This window comes from Acipenser ruthenus, chromosome 9, assembly GCF_902713425.1.
Source record: "Acipenser ruthenus chromosome 9, fAciRut3.2 maternal haplotype, whole genome shotgun sequence".
NCBI classification, from domain to species: Eukaryota; Metazoa; Chordata; class Actinopteri; order Acipenseriformes; family Acipenseridae; genus Acipenser; species Acipenser ruthenus.
Genome location: NC_081197.1, coordinates 59,387,209 through 59,405,106, shown reverse-complemented (window position 1 = coordinate 59,405,106; position 17,898 = coordinate 59,387,209). Strand labels below are relative to the sequence as shown.

General features: G+C 44.3%; 1 protein-coding gene across 1 annotated transcript in view; it reads right to left on the bottom strand.

Moving 5' to 3' along the window:
* The window catches only part of LOC131737952 (cytoplasmic FMR1-interacting protein 1 homolog), a 60,018-nt gene extending 42,551 nt beyond the window's left edge, over positions 1 to 17,467 (bottom strand). The window contains exons 1-7 of the mRNA XM_059030357.1: positions 17,102 to 17,467; positions 7,548 to 7,682; positions 6,085 to 6,174; positions 5,596 to 5,673; positions 5,094 to 5,195; positions 2,804 to 2,985; positions 1,164 to 1,260 (exon numbers count right to left, since the gene is read on the bottom strand). Of these exons, the coding sequence (XP_058886340.1) occupies positions 1,164 to 1,260; positions 2,804 to 2,985; positions 5,094 to 5,195; positions 5,596 to 5,673; positions 6,085 to 6,174; positions 7,548 to 7,664 (666 nt within the window). The 5' untranslated portion in view covers positions 7,665 to 7,682; positions 17,102 to 17,467. The remainder of the gene's footprint in view (positions 1 to 1,163; positions 1,261 to 2,803; positions 2,986 to 5,093; positions 5,196 to 5,595; positions 5,674 to 6,084; positions 6,175 to 7,547; positions 7,683 to 17,101) is intronic.
* Between the last annotated feature and the right edge of the window lie 431 nt (positions 17,468 to 17,898).

The window sequence follows — 17,898 nt, the reverse complement described above, 5'->3', positions numbered from 1 at the left end:
GCTTTACCATGCCTCATGTTCTTTACAATGCTTCACTGTGCTTTACCATGCCTCGCTGTTCTTTATAATGCTTCCCTGTGCTTTACCATGCCTCGCTGTTCTTTATAATGCTTACCTGTGCTTTACCATGCCTCGCTGTTCTTTACAATGCTTCCCTATGCTTTACCATGCCTCGCTGTTCTTTACAATGCTTCCCTGTGCTTTACCATGCCTCATGTTCTTTACAATGCTTCACTGTGCTTTACCATGCCTCGCTGTTCTTTATAATGCTTCCCTGTGCTTTACCATGCCTCGCTGTTCTTTATAATGCTTCACTGTGCTTTACCATGCCTCGCTGTTCTTTATAATGCTTCCCTGTGCTTTACCATGCCTCGCTGTTCTTTATAATGCTTACCTGTGCTTTACCACACATCGTTGTGCTTTACAGTGCTTCCCTATGCTTTACCATACCTATCTGTTCTTTACCATGCTTTCATTGTGCTTCATCACACTTTGCTGTGCTTTTCCTGTGGGGAACTTTTATAAGGGAAACTGAAGGCATTTCAACCCAGCACACAAGGAAAACATCTCTCCTTCAATGTATAACAGAGGTGCGCTTTATAAACTACAAGGAGTGGAGCCTCTGTGCATTGCTCAGTTCCCATCAGTACCGTTCAGTTGGTAGCAGCATGAATAAACGACACAGTCTTGCCATCCTGGCAATTCCCACAGCATACACAGCTAACTGCTTACACTAGCATGCATGTGTATTATACAGGTCAAAGCGGTCATGTTTCCAACACCCAGCTTTCAATGGTCTACAGGGCATATTGTTACCTTAACTGTGAAGTGGTTAGGTGACCTGCATGCTTTACAGCAAGCACGGAAAACACCACTGCCTGGAACTTTGCACCTTCCCAGGTTTTGCAAGGCAAGCCTAATTGGTCACAAGTGTTAGACAAACCCTGGAAGTCACAGGCTCAGGGGTGTTATTTCAAGTCTTATTTCCAACCTGTACAGTTAGTGAACCACTAGTCAGAATACATTAGTATTTCACAGGGTAACATCTAAAGTGTGTTCTTGAATTAGAGTATGTTTAAAAGCTGTAGGGAGGGGGTGGGGGGACTGTACTAATGCAGTCCTGGTGGTGCATTACTAGTTTTGTTTTCCAAGAGATACCGTACCTGGGTAATTTTATTGTGGTTAGCGAGGAACATTGAAAGATTCTGTGACTCCTGAATGGACTGGGGGTCAGCCATCTTCCGAAGGAACTGAGCAGCTCTGAGAAAATACAAAGAGCACAATAAAGAGTTACGAAGCACCACCACAAAGAACATCATTGTTTATAAGAGTCTACACACACCTGTACTGTGTTTATAAGAGTACACACACCTGTACTGTGTTTATAAGAGTCTACACACACCTGTACTGTGTTTATAAGAGTCTATGCACCTGTACTGTGTTTATAAGAGTCCACACACACACAAGTGTACCCAGTTAAAGAAATCTACAGAAATAATTACAGTGCAAACCCTGTACCTTGAAATGCAGAAGTGTCATGAAACAGGGCCACAAGAGCCCTGTGATCAAGTGTCCTTCACATGTCTATGATAAGGTTCTGACCACACCCACTGCTACAAAGCTCTTCTGTGGGTTCAGGTCTCTGTCCCACACACACACACACACACACACACACACACGCACGCACACTAAACTGCAACAGAAGGACTGCTCTTTATTGCATTCCTTTATTGATTTCCTTGCTTTGACCACAGTCTCCATGCCTGCGGTTGTTTAGTTGTCTGCACCAGCTCCCCTTTCCCATTAAGCTATAACCTCCATTATTAATAAACCGTTATCTAGTACTTTCTGTTCCTTCTGATTTCCATGCAATTTACAGATTGAAGAGCCCTTTCTTTCTTGGTCTGTGGTTGTCTGCATTCTCCTTCTCGCCTCACTTGAGATACCCCATGAACACGTTCACTGAATAAAGGGTTAGGCTTTCCCCCTTTTTCTGCATTCATTTTTTTGTTGATATTTTGGGGCTTTTTGCAGATCAACAAAAAACAGTGTTGATTTTGTATATACAATCTGAAGAGTGAATGGTCAGGTTCTACCTGGAGTATTGCTGTGTTCAGACATCCTGGGAACTCATCTAATAAAACAGAAGTACAGCTGGGAATCACAGTGCAAGCTGTACCTCTACTGCAATAAAATACAATCACCTGCCTCATGAACAGGGGGGGAGGAAGTGTGCACAAAATTAGCAACCGTGATCTTTAGCAGTACAGAAAAGCCAGAGCTGTGGCCACGAGAAAAAACATGACTGTGCTCAGAAAATAATATTTTACATCTGAAAGCCAAGTAGACAATCATAACAGACACAAGCCAGCTCTACATGTGTGTCTACCACCAGTAAAGGTAGTAGGCAAACACTGCCATCTAGTGACCACTCTCCAGAGTAAACTATTAAACTAGCAATGCCATGAAAAAGGCTGCACACTATCCCCCCCCCAATAGCTCTTGTATTATTTTATTCACTTAATTGTATAACAGGAGAATTGTTAAAAGACAGAAGTCTGTTTGACTTTGTGTCTCTCTTATTCAGCAGCAGGCAGTGAAACTCCTCCAGTCCCCCTGGTGAACAATGACCAAGCACAGGCGTGTTGAGTATCTGAGAGCAAGCCCTGCTTATTAAACGCTAGTACACTACAACACACAGGATGGAGCAGGTCAAAGCGACAGTGTTAGAAGCACAAAGGGGTGTCTTGCATTTGCACTGCCCCTCCATCGCGTTGCCCTGGACACAAGGCTGCCTGCTCACCTCTTGTAGGCCGAGTGGTCGTTCTTGACGCTGCACTTCATGTTTTTGAGCTCGTCCAGCACTGCAAACATGTTAATGAACTTGCCCAGGGTCAGGAGGTAGGCCTCAGAGACAAAGTCCTTTCTTCTCTCCGTGTGACACAGCCTCTTCACCTCTCCACAGAACCGGTCGATGGCATTGCGCTGTAGGGGACAGAGCCAGAGTTACCACAGCCCTGGATACCAGCAAAACGACAAAAACACTGATGATTTTACTACCAGCAAAACGACAAAAACACTGATGATTTTACTATCAGCAAAACTGCAAAAACACTGATGATTTTACTACCAGCAAAACTGCAAAAACACTGATGATTTTACTACCAGCAAAACTACAAAAACACTGATGATTTTACTACCAGCAAAACGACAAACACTGATGATTTTACTACCAGCAAAACTGCAAAAACACTGATCATTTTACTACCAGCAAAACGACAAAAACACTGATGATTTTACTACCAGCAAAACTGCAAAAACACTGATCATTTTACTACCAGCAAAACAACAAAAACACTGATGATTTAATGTGTTTAAAGTGTATACAGTTGTCTCCGTGTATAGGAACACCTCCTAAGAGAACATGTCACCTAAGTTTTGTAGTGAAACTGGTGTCCGTCCCCCCCATTGTTAATGCTCCACCCAAAGGAACAGGAACTTCGTTTAAAAAGCTTGTCATCGCAGCACACTGATTGGTTTATTCAATCTTTCCAGAACCGCCATCATATCATTGCTTCGTTTTGTATTCTGATTTCCACAAGTGCACCTCATCGCTACAAAATGGCATGTAAACAAACTGTGAAAAGCGCCGCTATTTCTCTTGCTAGAAAACGTTGGAAATTCAAACTCCTGAAAAAAACCTGAAATCAGACACAAGTCGCAGAGCAATTTGGCGTTTTCTGTTCTGGCGAGTTGCTTCACCATTCTGTTAAATAATTGTGTGCATGTCTTGAATATTGCATCTGTACAGATATTCATAATTAATCTAGAACTGCATTTTCTAACGTGTGTAGGGGTGCTGTGTTAACTTAGTTTGACAGTTAATTTATTAACGTTTGTTTATCTGTTACTTTGTTATAATATTTATTAACATACACTAGCCTATTGCTTTTCTCTTACTTACTGTGTTCATTTCATATGTTGATGCACATGCGTCATGACAAGTAATAAATATTTATTGATTTATATTGTGTCTGGTGGTCAGCTCCGTCTTAGAGAACACTTTGCTTGCTTCCCGAGGGGTGACTACTGTACTAGCAGTGAGCTACAGTAGCAACGTCAGTATTTCAACTGCATTCAGCTGTTTCAATTGAAACAGGAAGTAATTGCACAGCATTTTTTTCTGATGGACCGAAGTGAAGCAGCTGTTCATTAGCAGATGAATTACATTTTAGAATGACAGTATATTGGGCACAAACAGCAAAGAGCTACAATACAGTCCGTTCACAAAGAGAGCACCACACCTATTCAAACGCAGGATTTAATAATGACTTGATCTGCACATGATTCTTATAATATTGGACTATTTTTACTTGACCGTTTGAGTCACGATATTGCGTAAAGCACTCTGTCCCCCTAAATTACTTATGGTCATTACTACTGTGAGAAATAGTTGTAATATTTTGGTCATTTAGATTGCATGTATATTTAGTGCACCATAACTATATCAAACATCAATTAGTTTGCATACCATTAATCTGTAAGTAATCAATTGTGACATGTACCTTGTGTTACTACCCAAATGCAAGTATCATTCAGCAGTAGTTAAGAACAACGTGAACGAAGACAGAACATGGCATTGAAATGTGTAGCCTGCTGTTTCCAAACCTCCCTAATCTCTGACAAGAGTACTTCGACAACATGAGGACCATAAAGAGGCAGAAAGCTACCCATCAGACAGCATCATGTTGTAATGGCAATCCCAGTCTTCACAGCACGTACCCCGTCCGGAGCTCACAGGCAGACAGTGCTGAGGACGCACTGGAATTGCTTCCTGCTGATTTGCACAAACAGCCACAGAAAACCCAACCTTATGAGTCATACCAAACCAAAATAAAGCAGGGGCTACTGTAGACTATACATTGAAATATTTATCATTTCACATGTATTCCTCCAATACTGGGTTAGTATACGACATTTACAAGACCAGGGGCAGAATGAGCATCCCTGAATGATGTCATGCAAAGTGAGCAAAAACCAACGATGAAAATGACGGCTCGTATTTAATATACTGGTAAGTGGTAGTTCGTTACCTGGAAGTACATGAAGTTCATGAGCTTGGTGACCTCTGGCTCCAGGACCTCCACGGTCTTCTCGTAAATCTCCACTCTGTTCGGCTGCTCATTGCACTTCACCTGAGACCACAGAAAACAAACACAAATCAAACAGAGACAGCCAACCTGCTCCCCCAGGACTCGACGCCTCTGCAGACAGAAGTGACACATATAAAGCATACGTGACGTCTCAGCGCAAAATGCAAAACGAGAGACATAACCAGAGAGGCTCGAACTCCGACCATCTGCACCGTCTAGATTCAAATCCCCACTGAAGCATGTGGAACTCCACTCCGCTGTTTGTGTTTCAGTTAAACAGTAAGACAGTACGGTTTACAGTTCTCCTCCAGCCTTGGCTTGCGTGGGTAACCCTTCACATACCTGTGGAAAGAGAGCAGCAGATCTGCTTGCGTGGGTCACCCTTCACATACCTGTGGAAAGAGAGCAGCAGATCTGCTTGCGTGGGTAACCCTTCACATACCTGTGGAATGGCCCTGGAGCAGCTCCTCCAGGTGTACAGCATCACGGCATACTCCTGACCCTCCTCAAGCATTTCATTCTAGGGGAGAAGAGGACCAACCGTGCTTTAGTTAAACATGGAGCGGAGCTATACAGCATGAACCCACTCAACAGAGGGTCACTGCAAGACTGGCAGGCAATATGGACAGATACTGTACAAACACAATGAATATTCAGACACTTCCTGCTGTTCCACTGTCTGGGACACATGGTATCATTCATTTTAGCAGCAGAACTTACAAAAATACATCTTTACATATCTTTCAAAGGGAAGGGATCATTCTTAATGTGAGGAGAGAAGGTACATTCTAACAGGATATGGGAATACTTTTAAGGTCTTGTCAAATGTCCTTTTAAAACAAATAATTGAGGACTTGAACAGAAAAGGGTGGAGAAATCCTGCACCATGTAAAGCACATTAGAAGTCATTGTCAATGCTGGGGTACATTACCATGCTGGAGTGGACTGTTGCTTGTTCGATGTATCGGGCGATGCCGGTGACAAAGGCATTCCTGTCTTCAAAGTTGGTATTGAAATTCGGCTATGGGAAGAACAAAAAGGAAAAGGGAAAAGAAACCCCATTAAATAAAATAGAGATTAAAACAGGTGACGAAATGCCAAAGACTTGAAATAATACAACAATGGATTTGGTTTCCAAAGTGAAGGGACCAAAACAAAGTTTGGGATTTTAACTCTTTCAGCAGGAAGTAACTACAAAGCCAGCCGACTCTAGGGTTACATTAGATTACTGCTGTTTAGAGTGGAGTTCTATCCCTATCCTGTTAAAGCAGACTGCAGGTTTGAGTGAAGTTCTAGTCCTGTCCTCTTAAAGCAGTCTGCAGGTTTGAGTGAAGTTCTAGTCCTGTCCTCTTAAAGCAGCCTGCAGGTTTGAGTGGAGTTCTAGTCCTGTCCTCTTAAAGCAGCCTGCAGGTTTGAGTAGACCTGGACGCAGGTCTGCAGTGTTGAAAGAGTTCAGAGAGCGGTTCTTAGTTGCTCCAATGTTACAGTTCATTGGAAATGAATGTGGTCTTTGTTCCTCCACTTATTAGAAAGTACAGCACAGAGCAAACACACTTGAGAGGTTAACCTTGACATGACATGAACCTTGTCCCCCACACATGATTGGGGTAACTAATAGGTACCCATGTTATAGGCTCCAGATCAGATTTCCTCTTTGACTCTAAAAGCCTATTTATCTGCCACAACACAGGAAGCGTGGTGACATGATGAATGGACTCCCATTGGCTATATCTCAACTGTGCAGTTTTGAAAGAAGCACATGTTACTGCAGTTTGAATTCTATCTGAAACTACTGGACACCACAACAGAGTAAAAGGCTTCTCTGCTCTCGGGTTCTCGTGCTCATTTAACCTTGGGAGTGAAACTGTCCCCACCCCTCCAGCCTTCTTTCCTGCCATTAACCAACCAGCTGCTTCCCCTGATAACGGACAGGCTATGCAGCCTGTGACTTCAAAAAGTGTGCAGAGGTGAAATGACCAGGGAAGGGAAACATTAACAGACATGTTTTCTACAGCATAAGCGAGCCTCATTCAAAACATTTCATACCAATGCCGTAAATGGAAGTTAGACTTCTGCAGGGATGGAAATCATACAAAGACACTTATTGCATAGCAGTTCCAAATCCATATTTCGCTTTGCTGTAGTACAGCATGCCTACAGCATACTCAACACCACTAGCTCCAGTGCACCAGGGATGGGAAGAAGACTCCCACTGCACAGCAGTTTGCTCCGTTCCTGGTTTTACTGTGAGTTTAAATGACACACCCGAGCCTGTTACCTATATACTGTGGCTAGTCAAGCTCGTAGTAAAACCTGGAACGGGTGAAACTGCTAGTCTTATCTCCATGCCTGTACTGTTAGCGATGACCTCTTTAATGAGAGCCGGTTACTCACCTGGTATATCAAGGAGGAGGGAGGGGGCTCGATGCAGGGCTGCTGGTCCGGGAGAGGCAGCTCCTCCAGCAGGTCCACATTGGACAAGGCGTCCTCGAGAGTCACCGTGGTCGTCATGGTGATGGCACTGCCGCACTAAAAACAAGGACAGAGGGGAGGGGGTTGAGCCGGGTCTCTTTCACTATATTCGTTTTGGAATAGAAACGGCTGGCCTATAGTGGCACCAGCAGCTGGAGAACTCCCACACAGAGCGCAGCTGCACATCAGAGCCAACGGCTACCTAAAACAAGAACAGCCAGTACTGAATATTCCCGAAGAAACAACATGCCAAAACCAGAGGCAACTTTCACAATCGAGCCTGTGTACCCAACAACAAGGTCTTTCACAGTTTAGTCTTCAAGTTTATTTTTGTATTCATGTCTGTGTAACCCCACATTTGCGTTCCATCTCGAAGCTAGACAATAACGGACGACTTTGTCCACACAACAACTCCAGTCCCCTTACAGCTTTACAGAGCATCGCGGGGTTTACTCTACTGTAAAGAGTCAGTGAAAATATTAGCAATACAAATCTATGATTCTGAGTGCAGCTGTGCACAGTGTGCAGTTATCTGCTGCCATCAGTGAAAGAATGTTTTATTGCCTGAGAAAGTGTCAATAAAACTGACTTCATCTGAAATGGTGCAAGCAGGAGTTGTCTGGACAAAATGTCGCTGACACTCAGAGATAAGCCAGCAGCTAAACTTTGCACACAAAGGGGTGTAGAGACTGTATAAAACAGCAGGCGCTTGGAGGTGCATTCGAGAAGCATCAGGTTCCTTCATGAACACACACCAGCACTGTGTCCGCTGTTTCTCCCACAAACTGGTACCTGATCTCATTGCTTGATTTCTGCTAGTGGCCTCACTATTGTGTCCAATAGTAGTGATTAAGTTGTAAAAGTGTGACTTTTGAGTATTGGGCTCAATAAAGAAAGCATGGTAAATGTTGCTTCAGTCCTTGTTGAGCGTGCTCCTTTACACACATAACTCATTTAGTTTCTACACTACTGTACGTGAATGTCTTCTATGGACTGGAGCAGATAACCACAAACTCACAGCAATCACAAAAAAGGGAAGAAGCTTCTTTCTGTGCATGGCTTTCAGATATTTTAAAACACTGGGGTCACTTCCTTATGACTGAAAATCTGTCTCCTCAGCAAAGCGCTGTCTTGTACAGCAGGCACATGCAATTCAAAGAGTTGCAAGAAAACTCCTGCAAATTCCAGGGAAACCTGGGCGCTAAAGGAGACGGGCCGCGACAGTCACCACCTTGCTATGCTGAGCACCGCGGTTCTCGATATACAATCTCATTGATTTAAGGTGGAACCCACCAAGGGGTCTTAAGGTGGCCCTGTGAAAATGCTGCAGATCACAACAAAGGCTCTCTCATCACCAATGCAATAACACTTAGCTCTGATTTTATACAGTACACTGCAATATTTTAATGCAAAAACATGTTTCCTTTTTACAGCTCTATATAGCTTCATGTTGTCTTCAAAGCTAGACTAGATGTTGGATTGTTTTTTTAACTTGTATCAGGTTAGTAAATAGTAGTCTGCAGGATTTAGAGCGTGTGAATTAGTAAATGCAGTGGTCTGCAGGATTTAGAGCGGGTGAATTAGTAAATGCAGTGGTCTGTAAGATTCAGAGCCGGTGAATTAGTAAATGCAGTGGTCTGTAGGATTTAGAGCCGGTGAATTAGTAAATGCAGTGGTCTGTAAGATTTAGAGCAGGTGAATTTGTAAATGCAGTGGTCTGTAGGATTTAGAGCCGGTGAATTAGTAAATGCAGTGGTCTGTAGGATTTAGAGCAGGTGAATTAGTAAATGCAGTGGCCTGTAAGATTTAGAGACGGTGAATTCAGTTTTGCAGTGCTGCACTGTTTGTATGGGACACTCCTCCACGCCAGCATCACCCACTCACTGATGTTTAGATCAGGAACAAAAACAAATCAACAAAACTGTACCGCTTTATTGGGTCCTAAACAAAAGCGGTCTGTATTACACTGGCAGCTGCACGGTGGTGCTGTTTGACTGTGCCATACATGTGTCATCCTCCTGTGTTCAATTCCAGAGCACACAGGCAAGGCATTGTGGACTTCAACAGCACAGCACTCTACTGAATTCTAGTTAATAAAGTATTGATAATGGCCACTGTGGAAACTAAATCTAAATACTGCAGCTCATTCATTCAAGTGCCACTCAGGGGTATATGGGCTTTTATAAATCAAATCATCAGAAAGCACGTTGCATGACAGAAACCCGACACAGCTTATGGTCAGGGTGCTAAGCTTGGTTAGGGAGGAGAGCTGGCTGGGGGGTTACACTGACACAGCATGCTTCTCAGCGGGGCCCAGCAAGCTCCAGCACACACTTTCCAGGCTGCAGTCTTACTTCCTTAATGCTAGAAATTGAAGCAATAGTAAAAAGGAAGTGAGGAACACATTTCAACAACCATGTCGACTAGACGTCTTTTCTCAATTGTCAAATAATAAACAGCTGATAACATCTGCTGCTTTGGTTTAGTGGGTGAAGGTTGCCTGCTGATCTCACGTCCTGAATGGTGCATTGCAGCGGTCAGGCTCAATTTGCATTGGGTAGTAAAACAGGGGTAGAAATAAGAAGGAAAAAAAAAAAGCTCAAACTACAATTGTATGAGTATGTTGCTTAGTGGAATACTGGAAGGTGTTGGAAGGAATGCTAGAGTGGTGGTGCCTGCACCACAGCTCCTCAGAACCTCACTGAAGTGCTACCCCTGAGCGGGGCCTGCCTTTAGGCTGTGTCGAGTGTAATATTCCTGGACACGGAGGCAGCATTTCATCCATTTCTGTAGAGCTCTACTGAGGCAGTACTCCAGGAAACGGATTGCAGGGCATGTGATCTGTAACAGCTGGCAGGCAGCATGCTGGACAGCAAGACTCTGCAGAGCCCATTGTACAGAATATTTCAGCTGGATGTTCTTCACTTGTTGATGCATCAGATTTTCATTCGCACACCCCAGGAGACAGCCAGCCACACAACCAGCATGTGATTTAGGGTGTGGTACACGGGAAACAGAGGCTGTGCATTGACAGGAACACTCAAGACTATTTAAATTGAACCTGTTGAAGGTTGAGGCTGAAGAGGGATTAACGCTGCCAGCAGTCTTCACAAGTACAGACGATAGTCATGTTGTTGAGACAGAACCACTTGGATCCTTTAATACCTGACTTGATATAGTTTGATATCTATTCGCTCTGAGGAGCCAGATAAGCTCTGATGGGCGCACTGCCTCCTCGCATTGGTAAATGTTCTTATAGGAATCAGCTCTGAGGAGCCAGACAAGCTCTGACGGGGGCACTGCCTCCTCTCGTTGGTAAATGTTCTTATAGGAATCACCTCCGAGGAACCGGACGAGCACTGATGGGCCGCACTGCCTCCTCTCGTTGGTAAATGTTCTTATAGGAATCAGCTCGGAGGAACCGGACGAGCTCTGATGGGCGGCACTGCCTTCTCTCGTTGGTAAATGTTCTTATAGGAATCAGCTCTGAGGAACCGGACGAGCTCTGATGGGCCGCACTGCCTCCTCTTGTTGGTAAATGTTCTTATAGGAATCAGCTCCGAGGAACCGGACGAGCTCTGATGGGCCGCACTGCCTTCTCTCGTTGGTAAATGTTCTTATAGGAATCAGCTCCGAGGAACCGGACGAGCTCTGATGGGCCGCACTGCCTCCTCTCGTTGGTAAATGTTCTTATAGGAATCAGCTCGGAGGAACCGGACGAGCTCTGATGGGCGGCACTGCCTCCTCTCGTTGGTAAATATTCTTATAGGAATCAGCTCTGAGGAACCGGACGAGCTCTGATGGGCCGCACTGCCTTCTCTCGTTGGTAAATGTTCTTATAGGAATCAGCTCTGAGGAACCGGACGAGCTCTGATGGGCCGCACTGCCTTCTCTCGTTGGTAAATGTTCTTATAGGAATCAGCTCCGAGGAACCGGACGAGCTCTGATGGGCCGCACTGCCTCCTCTCGTTGGTAAATGTTCTTATAGGAATCAGCTCGGAGGAACCGGACGAGCTCTGATGGGCGGCACTGCCTCCTCTCGTTGGTAAATGTTCTTATAGGAATCAGCTCCGAGGAACCGGACGAGCTCTGATGGGCCGCACTGCCTCCTCTCGTTGGTAAATGTTCTTATAGGAATCAGCTCCGAGGAACCGGACGAGCTCTGATGGGCCGCACTGCCTCCTCTCGTTGGTAAATGTTCTTATAGGAATCAGCTCTGAGGAACCGGACGAGCTCTGATGGGCCGCACTGCCTCCTCTCGTTGGTAAATGTTCTTATAGGAATCAGCTCCGAGGAACCGGACGAGCTCTGATGGGCCGCACTGCCTCCTCTCGTTGGTAAATGTTCTTATAGGAATCAGCTCCGAGGAACCGGACGAGCTCTGATGGGCCGCACTGCCTCCTCTCGTTGGTAAATGTTCTTATAGGAATCAGCTCCGAGGAACCGGACGAGCTCTGATGGGCCGCACTGCCTCCTCTCGTTGGTAAATATTCTTATAGGAATCAGCTCCGAGGAACCGGACGAGCTCTGATGGGCCGCACTGCCTCCTCTCGTTGGTAAATGTTCTTATAGGAATCAGCTCTGAGGAACCGGACGAGCTCTGATGGGCCGCACTGCCTCCTCTCGTTGGTAAATGTTCTTATAGGAATCAGCTCTGAGGAACCGGACGAGCTCTGATGGGCCGCACTGCCTCCTCTCGTTGGTAAATGTTCTTATAGGAATCAGCTCCGAGGAACCGGACGAGCTCTGATGGGCCGCACTGCCTCCTCTCGTTGGTAAATGTTCTTATAGGAATCAGCTCCGAGGAACCGGACGAGCTCTGATGGGCCGCACTGCCTCCTCTCGTTGGTAAATGTTCTTATAGGAATCAGCTCCGAGGAACCGGACGAGCTCTGATGGGCCGCACTGCCTTCTCTCGTTGGTAAATGTTCTTATAGGAATCAGCTCCGAGGAACCGGACGAGCTCTGATGGGCCGCACTGCCTCCTCTCGTTGGTAAATGTTCTTATAGGAATCAGCTCCGAGGAACCGGACGAGCTCTGATGGGCCGCACTGCCGCCTCTCGTTGGTAAATGTTCTTATAGGAATCAGCTCCGAGGAACCGGACGAGCTCTGATGGGCCGCACTGCCTCCTCTCGTTGGTAAATGTTCTTATAGGAATCAGCTCTGAGGAACCGGACGAGCTCTGATGGGCCGCACTGCCTCCTCTCGTTGGTAAATGTTCTTATAGGAATCAGCTCTGAGGAACCGGACGAGCTCTGATGGGCCGCACTGCCTCCTCTCGTTGGTAAATGTTCTTATAGGAATCAGCTCTGAGGAACCAGACGAGCTCTGATGGGCCGCACTGCCTCCTCTCGTTGGTAAATGTTCTTATAGGAATCAGCTCTGAGGAACCGGACGAGCTCTGATGGTAAATGTTCGGATGTTCTTATAGGAAGTTAGTTAAAGACTCACTGCTGGTGAAACTGCAGGTTTTAGCTGTGACAGTTTAGCACCTCGCTCTGTGCAAAGCAAAGAAGTGAGAACATGTTTTGAGTCCTGTGGTAAGAAGTGACGGATTTGAAACCCCAAGGTCTGGGGTCGTTTTGTTGTTCTTCAGAATAAACAAATAACAAAAGCACTCAACATATTAAGCAGCTATTTGGCCCAAAAACTAACTGTTAGTGGAGCACCATCTCCATTTACATTCCTCATAAAGCACAGCCCTTTTAACTCCTCTACCCACAACTGTTCAGGAGTTACAGCCCCGATCCGGTTCAAATCCCGGCTCGCTCACTGACTCACTGTGTGACCCTGTGCCTCCTTGTGCTCCTTCTTTCAGGTGAGACGTTGTTGTAAGTGACTCTGCAGCTGATGCATAGTTCACACACTCTAATCTCTGTAAGTTGCCTTGGATAAAGATGTATGCTAAATAAACAAATAATATTTTGAAAGCCTCCGATCACCTAAAAGAAAGACAATCCAGGAAGCCTGCTCGAGGGTCCCTGGTGTGTTTATGCTTGGCCGATCCGGGAAGCCAGCTCGAGGGTCCCTGGTGTGGTCATGCTTGGCCGATCCAGGAAGCTTGCTCGAGGGTGTGGCCACACCCCCTTGTACTGCAGCTGGTCCTCTCTACGACTGCTGGGTGTGGCCTGCAATACAATGCATGCAAGCCAGCTCTCCTGTTCAGCCACAGTACCTCCCAACTGCCTAAGCCTCTGCAGAGGTTGTGTTTGTAATGCTGTAAAATCTCAGCTGTCTGAGTCACGTCAGCCTCAAACTTTTTTGCAATAACTCAGGAACGTATAATTAAAAAGACAGAAAAGCAAGTTAAAAGTGTGATGGAGCACATGAACATGCCAGACAAACAAAAGGCCTGCATTACAGTACTGCATGCACCCTTGTCTCACATTTATCTTTATCCAAACACAGCAGCTCTGTGGGAGAATAATGCCATTTAAAACTGTTTAATATTAATAAAGGGCTGGAAATGTCCATGCACATAAAATGTATAGTTATGTGGAGTAAATGCTGAATGACATGAAGTCTGTGTTTCTAGAACTCGATACGCAGAGTGAAATGAAAAGAAGTGGTCGGCTGACGGCACATGCTTCGGAGGACAGCGTGTGTTCGTCTTTGCCCTCCTGAGTCAGCACAGGGGAGGTAGCGGTGAGCTGAGCCTAAAAATAATTGGCCATTCCAAATTGGGAGAAAATAATAAAAAAATAATTGGCAACGACTAAATTAAAAAAAAAGTTATATTTTATGGAGTCAAGAGTCCTAAATATGTATCCAGTCTGAGAAGTGCTATTTCAGATACAATTACAATTACAGCACAATTGTTTGCTGAAATTACAATTGATGCTATTTTGTCCAATTAAAATTAGTTACAATTGTGCTGCAGTACTTACAATTAGACCAGAAAGTACCAAACAACGACACACATGAACATGTTTACTGTGCTCTAAATAACCAGCAGTAACCACAGGCAAAAATACACACACTTACTATACAACTTGCACTGTTTCTCAAACAAATGGTGCCCCTAGAAGTGGATGAAAACACAAGCATGATCGCATGACAAATGCATAATTGAACTGTAATTAATCAATGAGATGGTATAATTACAAATGTTTGCCAAGGGTCAACTGCAATTACATTGGAGTTGCAATTAATTGTGAATCTCACAATGACACTGGAACTGAGCCCAGCTCTGCACTCTGCTGTGACACTGTGCAGGTCACTCTTCAACCCTACTGCCTTGTACTGAATACCAATACAGTGAAGCCTGCTCTGCAGACATGTGCTCAGACTGTTTTCACTGCAATACAGTGAAGCCTGCTCTGCAGACATGGGCTCAGACTGCTTTCACTGCAATACAGTGAAGCCTGCTCTGCAGACATGTGCTCAGACTGTTCACTGCAATACCAATACAGTTGTGTAGCTGGTGTAGATAGTCTGGGTGACACCTCTTGCTGTTGGTAAGCAGTGTGTGACTCATGTGTTTGGGGAGGCACATGTGAACCACGGTTTTAATACAAGGCTTTTCTAGCACTGATGAAAACACAAGGCAGGGCTGTGCTGTACAGTACCTGCAATTTCAAAGCCACTTCTCTCAACATATAAAATAACACAAGTTCCAGTTAGAATGGTTCATATGTGAGGATGCTTTGTAGGGTGGCCTCATTGCTGACTCGCATCTGTTCCTGCTACACTGTTGTTTTATCTTACTTCTTGTTTTTGATGTTGTTTGCTGTGGTGTGAGCCTCTTGCCAGCTCCTCATTGGAAATGACCATTTCTTCTCACTTGACTCCTCTGGATAAATAAAGGTTTGATTGATCGATTGATTGATTGATTAAGAGGGATTCCACAAATCACACAAGAGATAACATCCTACTCTACCTCCTCCGGTTCTGTGGCTTTTTATTTCGAGCCCGATCAGATCAGCGGCGCTCTGGATGACACGTCCCCTGCCATAGCTTTACTGCACGATATCAACGAGCACTTAAGAAAGTTCTTCACAAGCGTCTGTAGTAACAGTTTCGCTAGTTTCAAATTCCAAAAATGCACGCACCCTTAAAAACAACTGTTACATAAGGAGTGCAGTAAATACTAGAAAGACAGCCACCAACTAGAAATATTTGAATAATTGATATTATAATATTATAACACTGCACTTTAATATATAAATATTATTTTGAAATACACAAGTACACGTACTGCGTTTCTTTTTAGTGTGTGTTATTTCTTAATGATGCATCATTTCTGCAACGTCTTTACTTATTATTTACGGTAGCTTAAACCACTCCTATGCACTATTCCAAACACCACAATATCACAGTGCATTAGCTACTTATGTCATTGTAAAGGAGAGAGGCGTGGGGTACATATAACAGCACTGTGCTGAGATGTGTGCTACATCAGTTAAATACAACGCACGCACAGTAGACAATCTTCTCTTTAAAATGAGGAAGAACTCGAGCAGTCATTTAGAGATCTGATGATACAGTCAGTACTGTACCCGTATCACACGGTGACTGTGGGTCACTTTACCCAGATCCGAAAATTCATTATTCATATTATTAACAACTTGACCGGTTAAAAAACATCCAGGAATAATCAACGGGAAGCGCCCACCCTGAAAAGTCCAGCTACTGCCAACATGTTTATAAGGCAGAAGAGATTCCAATCAGAATTAGTACTCTTCCAAAACATTTATTCCGCCTAAGATTAAGATACCGTGAAGCCGCTACACAAGCACCGTATTTATTATGATACTGTAGTATATGTATTGTTGTAATAATAATAATAATAACGTGACAGATGTTTCCACAGCAGTTTGGTATGCAAACGTCACTAATCATCCTCAGAAGTCTACGTAAGCATCGTACAGCAAAGACCATATAAAAATAAAACGCGAGCCCTTGTCTGCATGTTATAAGCCGACCACACAAAATGAACCAAGCAAACTCTAACGCTGCCGTATCTTACTGCCGGTTATAAATGTTGTTGTCAACGACCGAGTTTCAAAATGTTTTATTCCTTACAAATAAGAACAGAAGAAACCATGTGTTATTGTTTTGTGTATAACGCTTGTTTTGAGATTTTAACATCCTGTCAACGTAAGAACATTAAAACAAAAAAGGTGTTATTGTTTTGTGTATAACGCCTGTTTTGAGATTTTAACATCCTGTTATTTTCATTTATAATACAAATCAATGGAAACTAAAGCGATGCTCCGTGTTTAATCGGCTACTCCCGACCAGTCTTTACTAGGCGGGGTTGACTGACTTCATGAAGTTTACCAAAGCAGCAGGCCTGGAGAGACGGTGACCACATAATCAAAGCACAACTTTACAGTCATGGGGTGCCCCTATTAAAAAGTCTATGCGATGCATTAAAACAACATGTAGGCTCCGTCTGGCAACATTAAAGCCCACAGACAACGCTACGTATGCAGACAACACCCCAAAAGAAACTGCTCAAAACTTTCTTACCTTCTAGATATCCAGACCTCGTTTTCCAGGGGGGAAGTTTACAGCTCCGCAGCAAGCGATCCCATTGAGCGAAACTTGCTTAAAGAGATGAAGTGCTGATTTTGGCGTGTAAACACTCCTCCGGCCCGTTTATGTATTGAAAACGTTTTGTTATATCAGTGCGAGTGATTTCCTCTCGATACGGATCCCTGGTGCGCTGAGTGGTAATGCTCACAGAGCCAGGCGGAGCACTCGGGAGTTCCTGTATGACTGAATCCTCCAGGGAGCTGGAACAGGAAACTCTGACCAACAAACCATTACAGCACTGCGCCACACGAGGCAGCTCTAAAACCAGCGCAATACAGGTATAGAACCAGAGGGAACAAAGAACAATTTTTTTAAGAAACTGGTCTCAAATCCCAACTTTTATCTCAGCATTGGTTTACATAGGCAACTAAACACGTTTCCTCTCTTAGACATTGGGTTCCGTATTTCTAATTACAACTGAGTGCAGAGTACAGGACCCAGTGTTACTTTTTAATCTTTACTGCATGTGCACAGTTCCCAAGAAAGCATCAGTTTACAAGTTTGTTTCAGCTTCAAAATGTCCCTTGTCCTGCTACCTTTAAAGTCTTGAACTCGCACTTTATTCAATTGCTTTCACTGGTTTTCTGTAGGTGGTGTGCATTCTGTTTTCAACCAAGTGTTTTATTCCTCAGCCTAAGTACCAGGCTACACGTGCAAATGCTTGTTTGTCTCTGTCCCTTTTCTTTTTGAAGATGCAGCGTGGTGCCATCTAAGTAGTGCTGAGTGTTCTT